The sequence below is a fragment of the Ursus arctos genome, unplaced genomic scaffold (assembly GCF_023065955.2).
Source record: "Ursus arctos isolate Adak ecotype North America unplaced genomic scaffold, UrsArc2.0 scaffold_21, whole genome shotgun sequence".
NCBI lineage: Eukaryota > Metazoa > Chordata > Mammalia > Carnivora > Ursidae > Ursus > Ursus arctos.
In genome coordinates this window covers 19,318,454-19,335,440 of record NW_026622886.1, presented here as the reverse complement: position 1 = coordinate 19,335,440, position 16,987 = coordinate 19,318,454, and the positions used below count along the sequence as shown (strand labels likewise).

General features: G+C 35.3%; 1 protein-coding gene across 3 annotated transcripts in view; it reads right to left on the bottom strand.

Annotated features, from left to right (window-relative positions):
• The window catches only part of CEP83 (centrosomal protein 83), a 126,424-nt gene that overhangs the window by 44,068 nt on the left and 65,369 nt on the right, over nt 1–16,987 (bottom strand). For all 3 annotated transcript variants that reach the window (XM_026499887.4, XM_057316283.1, XM_044384530.3), the window contains 2 exons: nt 7,588–7,839; nt 4,901–5,032 (listed from right to left, as the gene is read on the bottom strand). In XM_026499887.4, the coding sequence (XP_026355672.2) occupies nt 4,901–5,032; nt 7,588–7,839 (384 nt within the window). The remainder of the gene's footprint in view (nt 1–4,900; nt 5,033–7,587; nt 7,840–16,987) is intronic.

Here is a 16,987-nt window from a genome sequence, read left to right as displayed (position 1 = left end):
AGAAAGAGCTCCTAGAGCCAAAGAGGGGAAGGATGAGAAACAGAAGTGTCTTACCAAAAGAGATTCCATCTATGAAAGGTCTTAAAAACACTGTAAGGAATGATTTTGTCAAAATCCTCACTTAAAAAAAAGAAAAACAGAAAAGCAAGTACTGTGCTGCCTTTGTACTGCTAACCACATTCAGGATGCATGCCTTGCTTCCAAATAAACTTAGAGATTTTTAAATGACAATGAGTACCTTGTGCTGACATCAGCGTTGCAGTTTTAAATGTTTCTGAAAGCAAGTCTCACAGAACAATGTTTACAAGAAAGCAGCTAAGAAATTTTATTTATTTTAACAACTTACATTTTCTGTGGATTGGGCTCTACTACATTATAATTTCATGGACAGACAGAATTTAAACTATAAATGTTTTAAAATTTTGAAAAAATACAACTACAATGAAAATTCAATTTCTATAACAAATGAAATTATAACCTGCTATTATATACTAGCTTTAACAGGTTAAGAACGACATAGCAGTTAATTAACAAACCACACTGTAGCTTCTCTAAATATGAGATGGAAAATTATAGCCATCTTATTTTGCAAAAACTTGATTGATTTCAACAAGAACTATGAAATATATAAAAACCTATTTCTTAATTCATTTCACCCTGAGAAAATATTTTTCAACTAAACTATAATTATTGAAACCGAAAGAACAGTAGACAGGAAGTCAAACAAGTGAAGTCTGACTTTAGGCCTACTTTTATTATTAAACTAGTGGTATATGCTCAACGTATTTGTCCTCGCTGCATTTGAATTTACTCATCTATGCACCAATAGGAGTTTCAGTTTTCCTTTAGTGCCACATTTCTATAATCCTAAGATAATGAATGCGCTTATACTAATAGTAATCGTTAACTTCCTAAAAATGTATTAAAAGGATTTATTAAAAATGAAAAGCTTATATGAATTGTATTACTGAGCTATGACAAACAGTAGCACTTTCTGTAAGTAATCTGAACCAAATCCCAACTAGTCACAATAAACTTCTCTTTCTGACTTTAGATCCCTGGTTCTTCACCTTTTTGTGATCAGGCCTCAATATTCCTAGGAAACTAGAGATCATTTCCTAAACAAAATGTATAATGTTAAAATGTTGCATATAATTTCAAGAGATTCAGTGTCTTCTGAAGCTCCCCTGGGCCAAGGTACCCTGTTTTTCTTTTGTTTCTTTTCACAACACATTTTCCATTTTGGCCTTCATGTTGCCAATTTGCTTTATGCTTCTGACATAACAGAAGCCAAGTATCCAAAAAGTACTACCTAGTGCTAACTTTAAGAAATGGCAATATTAGCCATTTAACAAGCGTTCAGAATCTATTAAATTACACATACACAAATACACAGACATTCAAGAAAACGATATATGTAAGCAACAAAGATAAATATAGTTGAAAAAATGTATTACTCAAGAAGCTCTTGACACAAATTTCAAAGAGACAGTACTTAAACTCTTATCTTTTTCAAAGGTCTGAGACGGTATGACCGCATTAATGTAGCTCATAAGGATAACTGTGTGGGATGACTTCCTTATACTGCATATTTTATTGGAGTTTTAAAGATCAAACACATCCTGAGGTAACTAGAATTTATCTTATTGAATGTGAAGTATCTTCAAGGCCATTTTTGGTAATATTTTTTAATCCAAGACACTGGGATCACACTGACATAATTCTGTTCAAAAACCTGACAAACATTTACAAATTTGAATAACTTAGACAAATATACCCCAGGTGCTCCTTTGCATTGCAAACAACCATTTGCTAGAGTTGCAAAATATTGATGAAAATTTCAAGTTGCAAAGAAAACTGTGACAATCATGTTTGAAATATCATTTTAAAATTTATCCTCCCGATGAAATCTTTCTATATGCATGATTCCAAATGAAAACTTGGTTTGTCTAAAGCTGAAGGGTGGTTTTTAATATGCCATTTATATGCAAAAAATGCAAGTGTGCCCTTAAAATAAGGTAACTCTTAGCAATACCAGAACTGGAAGAAAGGCATGAGAGAACCTCCTGAATTTACTTCTTTGTATTCTCTATTTCTTTGTATACTCTATCATCATAGGAACTCAATATATCTCTCTCAATATGTATACATTTGAATGTATAAATAATCTACTTAAGTTAATCAGGAAGCAATTATATTATTAATTTATTTTCTAGTAGGATTTATACAATCTTAGGCTGGATGAGTTCCTAGGGATGAGCTAGAACAATGTTTCATTTCATCTATGAGGAAACTTACTTAAAGTTCTACACACACAGTTATTGATACAGTGAGGAACAGAACAGTCAATGTGCTCAAAGTTCCGTGTTCTTTATGTATATCATTTTCTCATTTAAGGACATCACTAGTGCAAAATCATTGCCATTATTTTCATCATAGGCTACTATTTACTGCATTCAGTACCATCTTTAATCTTAGAAAAATCCTGTAAGAGATAGGCATTGTTACCACTTAAAAGTTAAGCAAATCAGAAGTCACACAGGTAATGAGTGAGATAAATGAGTCAGGATCAAAAGACAGATTTATCTGATTCAAAGTCCATGGACTTTTCTATTGTACTTCATCACCTCCACCAAAATGACAGTTTTTAATCTCTAAATACATCTTAGTCTCAACCTATAAGCTAGAATGGAAGACACTTGATTAAAGTATTTCAACAATTAAAAATCTTCTTGCCTAATTTTCACTTATTCTTTCTAGTGTCAGCCATGTCTAATGAATTAAATGATACACTGGCTACAAAGCCACTTTGCAAACTGTAAAGTATAAAAATTCAAACAAAAATTTTAAATGTCACTAGAGACAGAATCTGCAAACATAAAAGAGTATGTGTTTGCCATGGAAAAAAACTGGGTAGACTATCTCCCTACAGTGGCATCTAATACATATAGTATTATGGCTTATGGTCTTTTGGACACAGAAATCACTGCCCTCAAGGCTAGACTCACATTAATAAAGTTTACAAAGATTGGTCTATAAAATCAGAACTGTGAGAAAAAAAACTGTAATAGAAAATAGAACACTTTAAGTCTGAAGGACCAGTGTGCATTCTCTCCCTACAGACAAAATTACATGGAAAGTCAAATAACAGAAAGTTGTTTGGTGATCATATAGTCAGAACAAATGGAATGAAATGAATTGATAGTTTCATGCCCACCATTTAAAACAGATTGGTGTATTCCTTCCCACAGTAAGAATTATCTCTTCAATGGGACAGAATACTTACATTCTATTGACTAAACACTGCCTAAGTCCTCTCACGTAATTTCTTGGCCAAGGAATTTATGATGACTACCTTATTCCTTTAGATAAGTTCATTTCTACTAGGCTACAGTAAGTTCCCTCTGGTCTGGGAGCCACTTTGTTTTTCAAGGTAATTTTATGTAACTCTGCTCTGATGGAAAATAATTGATTTCACTGATTCAGAAACCAAACTTATTTCCAAGATCTTGAAGATACCCCCAAGCACTACCATTAATAATAGCTAATATTTGGGTAATTATCTACTAGACCTTATGCAAAGTACTTTATGCATAATATTGCATTTAATTTTGCCATAATCTAGAAGGTAGATATTAGTTTTGTATTATAAAGAAAAACACTATAATTTTCGGAGAGAAAGTAAATTGCTCAAGGTCATATAGCTAGTAAGGAAAAGAAATGGAGTTTGAATCTAGTCTGTCTTGACTCCAGAACTAATATTGTTATTCACTACAGTTTTCTACAAAATACTTTTATCATTGTTATCCTATTTCTGGTTACCAGATTCCTTATATAGACAGCATGTGAGGGGAAAAACTGTAAGTTCCTGAGAAAACTTGGTATATAAAAGATGTGAAAACCATTATATATATTCTTTTAAAAATAACAGGGGCACCTGGGTGGCCGGTTAAGTGGACAGCTCTTGATTTCAACCCAGATCATGATCTTGGGGGTCCTGGGATTGAGCCCTGTGTCGGGCTTCGTGCTCAGCAGGGAGTCTGCTTGAGATTCTCTCTCTCCCTCTGCCCCTCCCTCCTCCTTCTCTCTCTCTCTCTCTCGCTAAAATAAATAAATTTTTTTTAAAAAAAGTAAATAAGATAAAAATAACACAAATGCAGACCACGCTGCTGTTATTAATTTACCCATTTAACAAGTATTTATAGAGTCCCTGATGTGCGTCAGCACTGCTCCAGGAGATGGAGGTAATAAAAGCAATGTCCCCGTTCTTAAAGCTTATATTTGGTTGAAGGAAAACGGGGTGGGAGAGAAGAGGAGAGACAAAAAATAGACAAATATAAATGTATCAAACGCTGTTAAGAGCTATGAAGAAGAATAAAGCAGGTAAAGAAGACAGACAGTAAGGCAGGAAGAGGGAAGATGATATTTCACAAAGTGAAGACAAGGAAGGCCTCTCTGATAATGCAATGTCTGAAAGAGGTAAGAAAGCAAGCTATATGCATCCGAGGGAAGACCACGTCAGCAGGCAAGTGCAAAGGCCCTAGGAGAGAAGTAAGCAAGAGTGAGAAGAAGGCCAGTAAGGCTGGAGCAAAATGAACAGGAGGGAAAATGGACTGTAATGGCTCTGGAAAGACTGAAGAGGCCAGATCATGCAGAGCTGAGGAGGTAGAGAGTTAGGAGGCTACTGTAAAAATTGAACCTAGAGAAATCATGGCTTGGACAAGAGTAGTCACAGTAAAGTTAGTAAAAATTGGTCAGATTCTACATGTACTTGGAAGGCAGAATGATAGGATAAAAAAGATTTCAATATAGAGGAGTAAACAATTTGAATACAAAATTATTGTGTCATTATGCAGTATCAAGCATTCTAAAGAATGAAACAAATGTTAAGATGACTTACTTCACTGGTCAACGTATTTACTTCCCGCTCAGCTTTATGCAATTTACTGATGAGAACAGTATTTTGTTCACTGCTTGATTGTAGTTCTTTTTCCAAGCGTTCAGCCTGTAGTTTAGCTGACTGTTTTTCAGCCTTTTATTAGAAAATATTTTTAAATTTATTCATAATTTTTAGAATTATATAAAAGTAAAATAAACACTATTTTTAAATATATGTATAATCATACTACCCCGAATTATTCAAAACCTCAACAATATTAACATGTACCAAAGCAACAAGAGTTTTCTCAAAGTAACTGGTGGAATTCAAATGAAAGATATTTGCTCCAGGAAATGTGGAACAACAGTCTCTGGACAAACGACATATCAACAGCCACCAACAAAATAAAACACATACACTTCTCTCATGAAAGGGAGTACCTAATGTACTCACTCGATACCTATTTACTCTTATTGTTGACACAATTCGAACAAACATTTCTGGGGATTTCAATGCATAACAGAAATATAAAAGTATATTAGAAAGTAAAGTGTTCATGTGAAGTGGTGAGAACTGAAAATCTAGGCAGATTAAAAAATAAAAACGAGATTTAAAAATTCAAAATCCTCAACTAATCTGGAGCTTCTGGGAACGTGAACAAAAAGAGCTCAATAGCTCTTGAACTTATCATATCATAAAGATTCTTAAGTCTGTAAATTGTCAAGAAAATTTCTGGTTGGTAACACTCATAGTACTCTTTCATTAGAAAGTGAAAACTAAATGCTTTTTAAAAATATTTCTACTCAAAATAGTTGAAATTAAAATGTTTGACATTTAAGAATAAGCTTCACAGTTTTGTAAGATCTCATTTCCTATATATCTTAAATATGATAAGAGTATATTCAACAAATAATTCAGAAAAAAACTATTTTCCTCACATATAAAATGATCCTCTTTGGGCACAATGACAGCCAAAAAAATCAAAGAAAGAAATGCTTCTTTTCATCATTTCATCTGACAAAAGATAAAATTAACTACAGGCTCTTTTGAAAATGTCACAAATGAACCTCCCATCTTTTGTAATCATTCAACTTGTCCTGAAAATCATCACTCTAAATGACCTCAATGAAAAGCTTTGCATTGGGATCATATGCTATATTCAATTGCAATCATCCCACTTATTCTGTCACTATAAATACATTAAGGATGGAAGGGTAGCAACATAATAGTACCATTCCGAACTGCCTCATGTCTAAGGTCCAGTGATACAACTTTAGTTCAGGACACCAGTAAATACTGTCAGAGGCTTCATCCAAAAAATAAAAAGGTGACTTTTACTCTTCAAAACATATCAATGTGCTCCCTGTAGCCAGTTTGTTGGCTAAACAAAAAAAAAAAAACAAAAAAAAAAAATCATTATTTTGCTAGGTGCTAATTTCCCTACAATTCTAATCATTTCACAACTATTCTAACACACACACACACACACACACACTCTCTCTCTCTCTCTGGATTGCTCAAGATAAATCAAAACAATTAAACTGGTATATCTGTTACATGTTAAGCACTAAGAACCAGAAAAAGTAAGCACACCTAAACGAGATAGTTAAGGGATCCAGAATATGCCACAGTGGCATAAAAATTATTTTGAGCTGAAGGCATTTGATAATCAAGAGACGCAGGAAAAGGTTTTTCCCTGAACTCCTCTTAGCTGCCAAAAAGCAGAGCCTCCAAAAAGAATTATAAATCCCCTCCCCTGGGGATTCATAGCCAGGGAAGACTGACTCCTATCAAGGGAGAAATCAGTACCAGGATAAGAAATCACCTACACATTGTCACAAAATGGTCATATCTCCCATCTATTTTCCTAAAGGTCCATTTATCTTTCCTAAAGTCATTTGTGTTCCCATAAGTGCCCTTTCTCCCCTCTTCTTTCCCTATTAAGGTGGTATGTAAGCCCCAAATTCTACCTACCACCTGGAGCCACATTTTTCTATGAACTCCTGTACACATACAGGAATAAATATCTTTTCTCATTTATCTTTTTTCAGTTTAATTCACAACCTCCAACCTGTGAACCTAGGAGGATGAAGAAAAAGGATTTCCTCTCCAACAATGAAAACCAAGAACTTTCAGAGAAGAATACCTCTAGGAGTACCAGCCTACCTCTGCCAGCTCTTATCTTTCTCTAATGAACTCAGGGAAATATTTCATTAAAGACTTATATACATTATGACCAATTTGAACTGTATCACTCCAGCAAGAAGCTGTCCTAAGATATTTTATATCTTAGTATGGTATTTTTATTTAAACAGGACTTATGATTTTAATATCTTGAATCCCATGTAAGGAAATAACTATCTAGGAAGAAACTGTTCTTTCTGGTTTAGGGGACTTTTAATCCTCAGAAACTCAAATTTTGAAAATGTGGCATATTCTATTTTCTGGCATTTCAAGGGTTAATTCATTTCAACTAGGTGTTTTGACTCCCAAAGACTAAATAATTCCTTTGTAAATGTGGTAGCATAGCTATTGCTTATGAATCAATAGCTTTCTTCTTTACAAGAAGAATATATACTCTTGGGACTCTACAAATGCGTCAGCATTAGATTGGTGAGCATACATTTATGCTCTAAAAATCAAAGGCTTGTCAATTGCACTTTTAAAAAAGCATGCCATGCTCTACCGGGAAGCAATTAAAATCTTACCTCCAGGGATCTGACTGTAGCCTGCATCTCAGCCAACTGCCGCACCTGAGTTCTTTGGACATTTTCTACCTGAGCACCAGAATTCTCTTTTTCAGCCCTTAATTCTGCTACTTCAGCCTCTAAACTTTTTAATTTCTGAGACAAATGGAGTTTCTCTCGAACAAGTTGCTCAATTCGTTTGCTGTCTTTTCCGGGATCAACCTTAAGCTGTTGATTATGAAGTTCTTCTTTATCTTTCTCCAGGCTTGCAATCTAATAATAATTTGAAAGAAAGCATGAAACCTTAAATTACTGAATTTTCAGTCATGATATGCTTTACAAGTCAGTAAATTAAAATTAAAAATTACACAATATAAAAAAGAAGGCGCAGGTGGTGAAATCAAGTACAAAGGAAAAAAACCTAAAATGTCACGTTCTTCATTCTGCACTCAGCATGACTCAAATGTGAGGGCAAGGACCTTGGCCTATTTTCCTTCTATTTCCCCATGTTGTCTAGAACAGGGCTTCATCAGTTGCTGACTAAAATTCAAAATTATAAATACTACTATAAAAACAATTAAAAATGTGTCAAGTATTTTACAATTCATCAGAACATCACAGGGGTTCACCCAAGATCAATATGCTGATTGCTGCTAAGCTTTTCCTCATGTGACAATAATTCTTGGGCTATGTCTATACTAATAAAATTATCTCTTCCAAGTCACTTAATTCACAAAAAAAGCTGCTTGTCTGCGTAAATAACTACAAATGTGACTGATGAAAGAGTTTTTAAATGATAGCTGGGAGTTTATTAAGACCCTAGTTGTACTGATGGCCTCATTCTTACTTCTTAGATTAAAGAACTAAAAAATCATTACTCCAGGGTATGTGGAAGTCACGGGGGAACTTGATGAGCAGAAACACTAGCAACCTTCTCATTAGTGCCAACCACCACTGCCGGATCCCACAGGCCTCCAAATCAGTGAGTTTCAAACTGCTTCCTAACCTCAGGGGCACCCTGGAGGACCCTCACCTCCAGGAATGAGAGGGCCAAGTTATGGGGGTAAAACTCATCCTTTCTCTTTCCTGATCTCCCCAACCACCACCACATCTTAGCTAACCAGAGCAGCTCCTCTTATTAGACTCTTTTTATATAAGGGGTTTCTTCATATGATTCCACTTAAAGGATTCAGCTTTTGAAGAAAAAAATAAAAAGAAAAGAAAAATGGGAAACAAAACAAAACAAACCAACCCACTGCTCTTAACAACTAGCCAGGATGAGCTTAGAAGGATCACTCTAAGCCAAAAGGACTTTAAGTAATGCTCTGCAACCTAAGCAAAAGTGAGCCAAGAGATGAATGATGGCTCACGTTGCTATAAATGAATCTAAGAAGGGTGAGACCCCCACCCCAGCACAGAATCTGTTTTCCTCATCTGTAAAATGAGGGTTTCGACTGGAAGCCCTCAAAAATCATTTTCAGTTTTAACATGTAGTGATTCCAATTTGGTTTTAGACATGTTGAAATAAAGATGTCATGGGAAATGCAGGAAGAGCTATCTATAGCAGGCAAATATTTTTTCCCAGAAAATAAAATTCATTGTAAAAAGGCAGCTATAAAAGTCAGTGTCAAGCCCAACTAATTAGTGTCTGTCTCCTATTTTCCCTCCCATTCTTCACATGTAAACATTAGCTCCAGGTGTGGTCCCTGACTACCTTTTCCCCCCTCCATATTCTCTTTCCTTTGGCTAGCTGTGTGACTTTCTGCAAGTTACTTTTTCACTTTGGCACCAATTAAAATGAAGGTCTTGGGCTGGATATCTTTAAAATACCATTTAGCTTTTTTTATTTTTACTTTAATGTTTTTTTATTATATTATGTTAGTCACCATACAGTACATCCCTGGTTTCTGATGTAAAGTTCTGTGATTCATTAGTTGCGTATAACACTCAGTGCACCATGCAATACGTGCCCTCCTTACTACCCATCACCGGTCTATCCCATTCCTCCACCCCCCTCCCCTCTGAAGCCCTCAGTTTGTTTCTCATAGTCCATAGTCTCTCATGCTTCATTCCCCCTTCTGATTACCCCCCCTTTCTTTATCCCTTTCTTCCCCTACCGATCATCCTAGTTCTTATGTTCCATAGATGAGAGAAATCATATGATGATCGTCTTTCTCTGCTTGACTTATTTCACTTAGCATTATCTCCTCCAGTGCCATTTAGCTTTTTGCATGAGATAACTCTAACACAGTTTTTGTGCGCTATATTAGAGGTGTGGTGGCTCATCTAGGTCAGGAGCCCATGTGTAACTCAAGTTCAGACGATGGTGTCCTTTACTGAGTACGATGGACCAAGTGCTGAGTGCACCAGACATAAAATTGCATTTACTAACAATCATTTCTCTTGTCCTCTTCATTTTACATATGGGGTCAGACAGCTAATGTTCTTTATCAGCATGCTTCCTATATTATTGCTCTCTCCAGTAGTTTTGAGAGCCATCTGTGTGACAGCTGAAGTGGTAGCTGAAACTATGGTCAGAGCTGGCTAATTAGGATTAGATCCCACATTTGTAACTCCCAAACTAGAGCTCACTATCAAATCACTCCTACAAAATCTGGTGATCACTGCCTTCTAAATTTCTCTATTTGTTTACTCATTCATGTAACAAATATTGACTGAGTACTTATGTACCCAGTACTGTTCTAGGTAGTAAGGATACATTACCGAACCTAGCAGACAAGCAAATAATCACAAAACCTGTGCTACCCAAGAACTTCTATTTAACCACTACTATGACCCTGCTCTCGTCCCAGTCATCAGGACACAGCTCTCGGATGCATCCTCAGCTCTTCCCTCTTCCTCTACTCTCAATCAGATTCACCCGCAATCGTCCTTGATGCCTGTAATTTGTTGTACTCTCAATCCTTACTCTAAATTTCCCAAAGGCTTTGTCTGAATTTCTATTTTATGACATTTATCCAAAATTGCCTGTATTACAGTTACCTCTACATTTACTTTATTCTCTTCTAGAATATAAGCTCATTTGACAGGAAACATGATGTATTAACCAATTTTACTTTTAAAAGATTGTTGAAGTAAAGGAAACAACAGAAACAAGAAACAAATGCAGGACTAGGAATAGTTGTTCTTTATCTTCTGTTCAAAGGATGGTCATGCTATTCTAACTCCCCAGACACACAAAAGGAGAAAGTGGTATATGTAATTGCTCCATCCATCTCTGTTTTTATTTTCTTTAGGATGCAGCATAGAGAAATGGTTAAGAGTACAGGCTCTGGAATCAAACAGCCTAAGTTTTTGTCGTTGTTAACAAGCTTTTAATATTTTAAAGATATTTCTCTACTGTCTTTGGGCTTATATTATTTCCAAAAGGAAGTCTGTTGTCATTCTTTGTTCGTCTATAGAAAGTAACTGTTTTCTGCTTACTTTTAAGATTTGAGAGAGAGCGCGCGCGTGCAAGCGCACAAGCAGGAGAGGCAGACAGAGAGGGAGAGAGAATCTCAAGCAGACTCCACCTGAGCGTGGAGGCCAATGTAGGCTCGATCTCATGACCCCTGAGATCACGACCTGAGCCGAAACCGAGAGTCAGACGCTTAACCGACTACGCCACCTAGGTGCCTCTATTTTTTTTAATTAAACTTTACTTTTCGATGATGGTAGGTTCACATGCAATTGTAAAAAAATAATTTAAAGAGTTTCTGTGTACCCTTTGTCCAGTTTCCCCACCTGTAACATCCCTATTTTCTGCAAGACATTGTATAGAACTGGTTTTCATTTCTCTTTAAACACTTCATAGAATTCTCCAGTGACACCATTCTTTTGATGAGTTTTTCAATATGAATTCAGTTTTCTTAATAGTTATACGGCTATCCACATGATTTATTTCATATGGGGTGAGTTACAGTAGTATCTGCCTTTTGATCCATTTCATCTATGACAAGTTTGGGTAGAATTGTTCACTAGATTTCCTTATTACCCTTTTGATGTCTGTTTCATTCCTGATATAGGTAATCTGTGTCTTCCCTCTTTTTTGGCAGTCTTGCTAGAAGGTTTGTCAATTTTATTAATCCTTTCAAAGAACAGCTCTTTGCTTCACTGATTTTCCCTATTTTCTTTCTGTTTTCAATTTCATTGTTTCTGCTCTTATTTCCTCTACTTACTTTGTGTTTATTTTGATCCTCTTTTTCTAGGTTCTTAAGGTGGGAGCTTAGATTACTGATTTGATACTTTTCTTAGCTGCATCCTGAATATTTTAATACGTTTTATTTCCATTCAGGCTACTGAATTAAAAAAATTTTTGATTAATATGTTTTCATTGAAATTTCCTCTTGGACTCATGAATTATTTGAAGTGACTCATTTCATTTCCAACTGTCTGAGGATTTCCCTACTATCTTTCTGATATTAATTTCTAGTTTGATTCTATTGTGGTTAGAGAACTCACTCTGTATAATCTCAATTTTTTTTTTAAAGATTTTATTTATTTGACAGAGATAGAGACAGCCAGCGAGAGAGGGAACACAAGCAGGGGGAGTGGGAGAGGAAGAAGCAGGCTCATAGCAGAGGAGCCTGATGTGGGGCTCGATCCCGTAACGCCGGGATCACGCCCTGAGCCGAAGGCAGACGCTTAACCGCTGTGCCACCCAGGCACCCCTATCTCAATTTTTATAAATCTGTAAAGGTTTATTTTATGGCCCAGGATATAGCCTGTTTTGGTATATATTCAGTAGCTACTTGGAATAAATAGGTTTAGGTGCTCTTGTTGGGTAGAGTGTTCTATAAATGTCAATTAGATTCTTCTGGTTAATGGTGTTGTTGAGTTCTAGATCCTTCCTGATTTTCTAATTTTTCTATCAATTGTTGAAACAAGTGTGCCAAATCTCCAACAATAATTAAGGATTCATCTATGTCTCTTTTTAGTTCTATCAGTTTTTGCTTCACATACCTTGCAGTTCTGCTTGGTTCATACATATTTAGTATTCCTATCTTCATGATGGACTGACATTTTTTATCATTATATAATCTTCTACCTCTGGTATTTTTCTTTGCTCTGAACACTACTTTATCTGATATTAATACAGCCATTTTGACTTCCTTTAATATTTACAAGACATTATCTTTTTTCTATCCTTTGACTTACTACCTATATTGTTATATTTGAAGTTTCCCATAGACAGTATACAGTTGGGTCTTTCATTTTTAAAATCAGCTCTGCAGGGGTGTCTGGGTGGCTCAGTGGGTTAAGCGTCCAACTCTTGATTTTGGCTCAGGTCATGATCTCATGGTCGTGGGATCAAGCCCTGTGTTGGGGATTCTTTCTTCCTCTCCCTCTGCCCCTCTGCCCACTTGCTCACTCTCTCTCTAAATAAGATCTCTAAAAAACAAATAAATAAAATCAACTCTGTAAATCTCTTTTGTTATATTTATACCACTTACCTTTATTGTCACTATGAACATGTTATGGCTTAAGTTTTTCATTTCTTTTCCTATTTCTTGTTCTAAGTTTGTTTTCTTTTTCCTGCCTTCTTATGGGCTCCTTAAACATTTTTTTAAGATTCCCTTTTGATTTACCTATAATGTTCTGAGTGTATCTCTTTGTACAGCTTTCTTAATTGTTGCTCCAGGCATTATATATACATACCTTATCACAGTCTATTGGGTTCATTTTACTAGTTCAAGTAATAGTTAGAAACTTTGCCTCTCTTTACATCCTTTTGCCCTTGTTTATAATTGTCTTAATTACTTCTACTATATACACTTAAAATCACATAACACAGCATTATGTTTGCTTTAACCACCAAACAAAATTTAGAAAAGTCACTCAGGAAAGGAATATCTATTGTATATACTTGTATATACTCAGAGTTTTGATTACTGTGTTCTTTTAGCCTTCTTGATGTTTTGAGGTTCATTCTTTTTTCTTTCTGTTTAGAGATTTTCCCATAGGCATTCTTTTGAAACTATTGGTAACAGATTGTCTTAGTTTTCCTTATTCTAAGAATGTCTTGATTTAGTCTTCATTCCTGAAGGATGTTTTTGCTGGAAAATTAGGAGCTGATACTTCTTTCCTTTCAGCATTTGATAATGTCATGGCACTTTGTTCTGGCTCTATGGTTTCTGATGAGAAATGTCTTAGAATTGTTTTCCCCCTATAAGTTAAGTATTATACCTCTTACTGCTTTCCAGATCTTTTTCCCTATAGTTTTTATAAGTTTGAATATGATGTTTCTTAGGTAGATTACTTTTGTTTTATTCTATTTTGATATTCACTTAGCTTCTTGAATCTATGTTTGGGTTTTTCAAACCTGGAGAGTTATCAGCCTTTATTTCTTTAAGTACTTTTTCAACACTGCCCTCTCTTATCCTTTCAAACACAAAAATCTTAGATCTTTTGTGATAGTCCACAGGTACCTATGGCTCTCTGTGCTAATTTCTTTATCCATTTTCTGTAGCTTGTTAAGATTGGGTAATTTCTAATGGTCTATCTTCAAGTTCACAGATTCTTTCCTCTATCGCCTCCGTTCTGCTGTTAAGCCCAACAACTGAGGGTTTGTTTTTTGTTTTGTTTTGGGAAGGGGGGGTTTCAATGGCCATCATATTTTTCTAAAATTTCTGATTCTTTGCATTGTCTATTTTTTCCATTTGTTTCATGTTTGTAATTGCATATTAAAACATTTTTACCATGGCTGCTTTGAAATCTTTGTCAGATAATTCTAATAATATCTCTGTCATCTCAGTGTTAGCATCTATTGTCTTTTTTACTCCATGTTCCTGTCAGTAGAAGTCTTCTGGGTGCTTTTAAAGATTTATTCTTTATCACTAGTTTTAACTAATATGAATCTATGTGCCCTTTTGTGTTTTGTGTTTTCTGTGCGTGTCATTGAGAGTTTCAGATCTGTGGATTTATAGTTTTCATGAAATCTAAAAAAGAGTTTTGTGTTTTCTGTGCGTGTCATTGAGAGTTTCAGATCTGTGGATTTATAGTTTTCATGAAATCTAAAAAATTTAGCCATTATTTCCTCAAATATTTTTTCTGTTCTTCCCTTCTCATTTTAGAATTGAATTATCTGACGTCCTGCTATGTGTTATAATCATTTTTTTCCTATCCTTTTTCTCTCTATATTCCATCTTGGATCGTTCCTATTGCAAAATCTTCAATTTAGCAATTATTTTCTCTTCTGCAGTGTCTAATCCATTTATAGTGTATTTTCCACTTAGATTGTTGACCCTTGAACAAAGCAGGAGGTAGGGGCACCAACCCCCCTGTTCAGTCAAAAATCCATGTATAATTTTTGCCACCTCCCCCCGAAACTTAACTACCACTAATAGCCTACTGTTGACCAGAAACCTCATCAATGAGACAGTCAACTGACATATTTTGTAAGTCATATGTATATATACTGTATTTTTACAATAAAGCAACCTAGAGAAAAAAAATGTTGAGAAAATTACAAGAATATATTTATAGTATTGTACTTTATTTATCAAAAAGAAAATCTGCTTATAAGTGTATCTGCGGAGTTCCAACCCATGTTGTTCAAGGGTTAGCTGTATTTTTTATCACAAGAATCTTTTCTTAAAACTGTGTTCCATGTGTCTCATTATGTTCAAGGTTTCCTTTAATTTTTTGAGCTTATGGAGTATATTTATATGGTTTAATGACTGTCTACTAATTCTGTAATTTACAGGTCTGTTCCTGTTGATTGTTTCTTCATTATGAAATGAATTCTCCTGCTTCTCTGCATGCCCAGTCACTTTTTAAAAAATAGTCTTTATTCCACTCATGGATTGGGAGAACAAACATTGTTAAAATGTTGATACTACCCATAGCCATCTACAGATTTCATGCAATCCCTATCAAAATACCAACAGCATTTTTCACCAAACTAGAACAAATAATCTTAAAAAATTTATGGAACCACAAAAGATCCTGAATAGCCAAAGCAATCCGGAAAAAAAGAACAAAAAGGAAGAGATCCCAATCCCAGATTTCAAGATATATTACAAAGCTGTAGTAATCAAAATAGTATGGTACTAGCACAAAAAACAGACACACAGATTAAGAGAACAGAATAGACAGCCCAGAAATAAACCAATGATGATATGGTCAATTAATCTTCAACAAAGGAGGAAAGAATATGCAATAAGAAAAAGACAGTCTCTTCAATGAACGGTGTTGGGAAAACTAGAAAGCTAATATGCAAAACAATGAAACTGGACCACTTTCTTATACCACGCACAAAAATAAACTCGAACTGGATTAAAGACCTAAATGTGAGACCTGAAACCATAAAAATCCTATAAGAGAACACAAGCAATAATTTCTCTGACATCTGCTGTAGCAACATTTTTCTAGATTTGTCTCCTGAGGCAAGGGAAACAAAAGCAAAAATAAACTATTGGGACTTCATCAAAATAAAAGCTTCTACACAGCTAAGGAAACAACAAAACTAAAAGGCAACCTACACAATGGGAGAAATGTTTGCCAATGACTTACCTGTTAAAGGTTTGGTATCCAAAATGTACAAAGAACTTATACAATGCAGCACCAAAAAACCCACAAATAATTCAGTTAAAAATGGGCAGAAGGCATGAACAGATATTTCTCCAAAGAAGACATACAGATGGCCAACAGACATATGAAAAGATGCTCAACATCACTCATCAGGGAAATGAAAATCAAAACTACAATGAGATATCATCTCACACCTGTCAGAATGGCTAAAATCAAAAACACAAGAACCAAGTGTTGGCGAGGATGTAGGAAAAAAGAAACCCTCCTGCACTGTCAGTGGGAATGCAAATTGGTACACCTGCTGTAGAAAACAGTATGGAGGTTCCTCAAAAAGCTAAAAATAGAATTACCCTACAATCCAGTAATGGCACTACTGGTTATTTACCCAAAGAAAATGAAAACACTAATTTGAAAAGATATATGCAACCCTATGTTTACTGCAGCATTATTTACAATAGCCAAATTATTGAAGCAATCCAAGTGTCCACTGATAGGTGAATGGATAAAGATGATGTGCTATGTATAAATACAATGATGTATTACTCAGCCGTAAAAAAGAGTGAAATCTTGCCATTTGCGACAACATGGATGGATCTAAAGTGTTTAACTGAAATAAGTCCCAGAACGCCGGGATCACGCCCTGAGCCGAAGGCAGACGCAACTGCTGTGCCACTCAGGCGCCCCTCAAATCTTGCTTTTACACTTGTTAAGGAGAACCAGAATAGCCTTTACTGTAGGGCTAATTTGGCTTTACTACTGAAGTAAAGCCCTTCTGAGTCTTCTTCTCAATGCACCATGCATTGTAAAGCCTTTCCACTCTGATGGACGTAATACGGGGCAATCGTACGGCTTACTTCATTTGTTTTCCTTCCTTCAAGGATCACTGCAC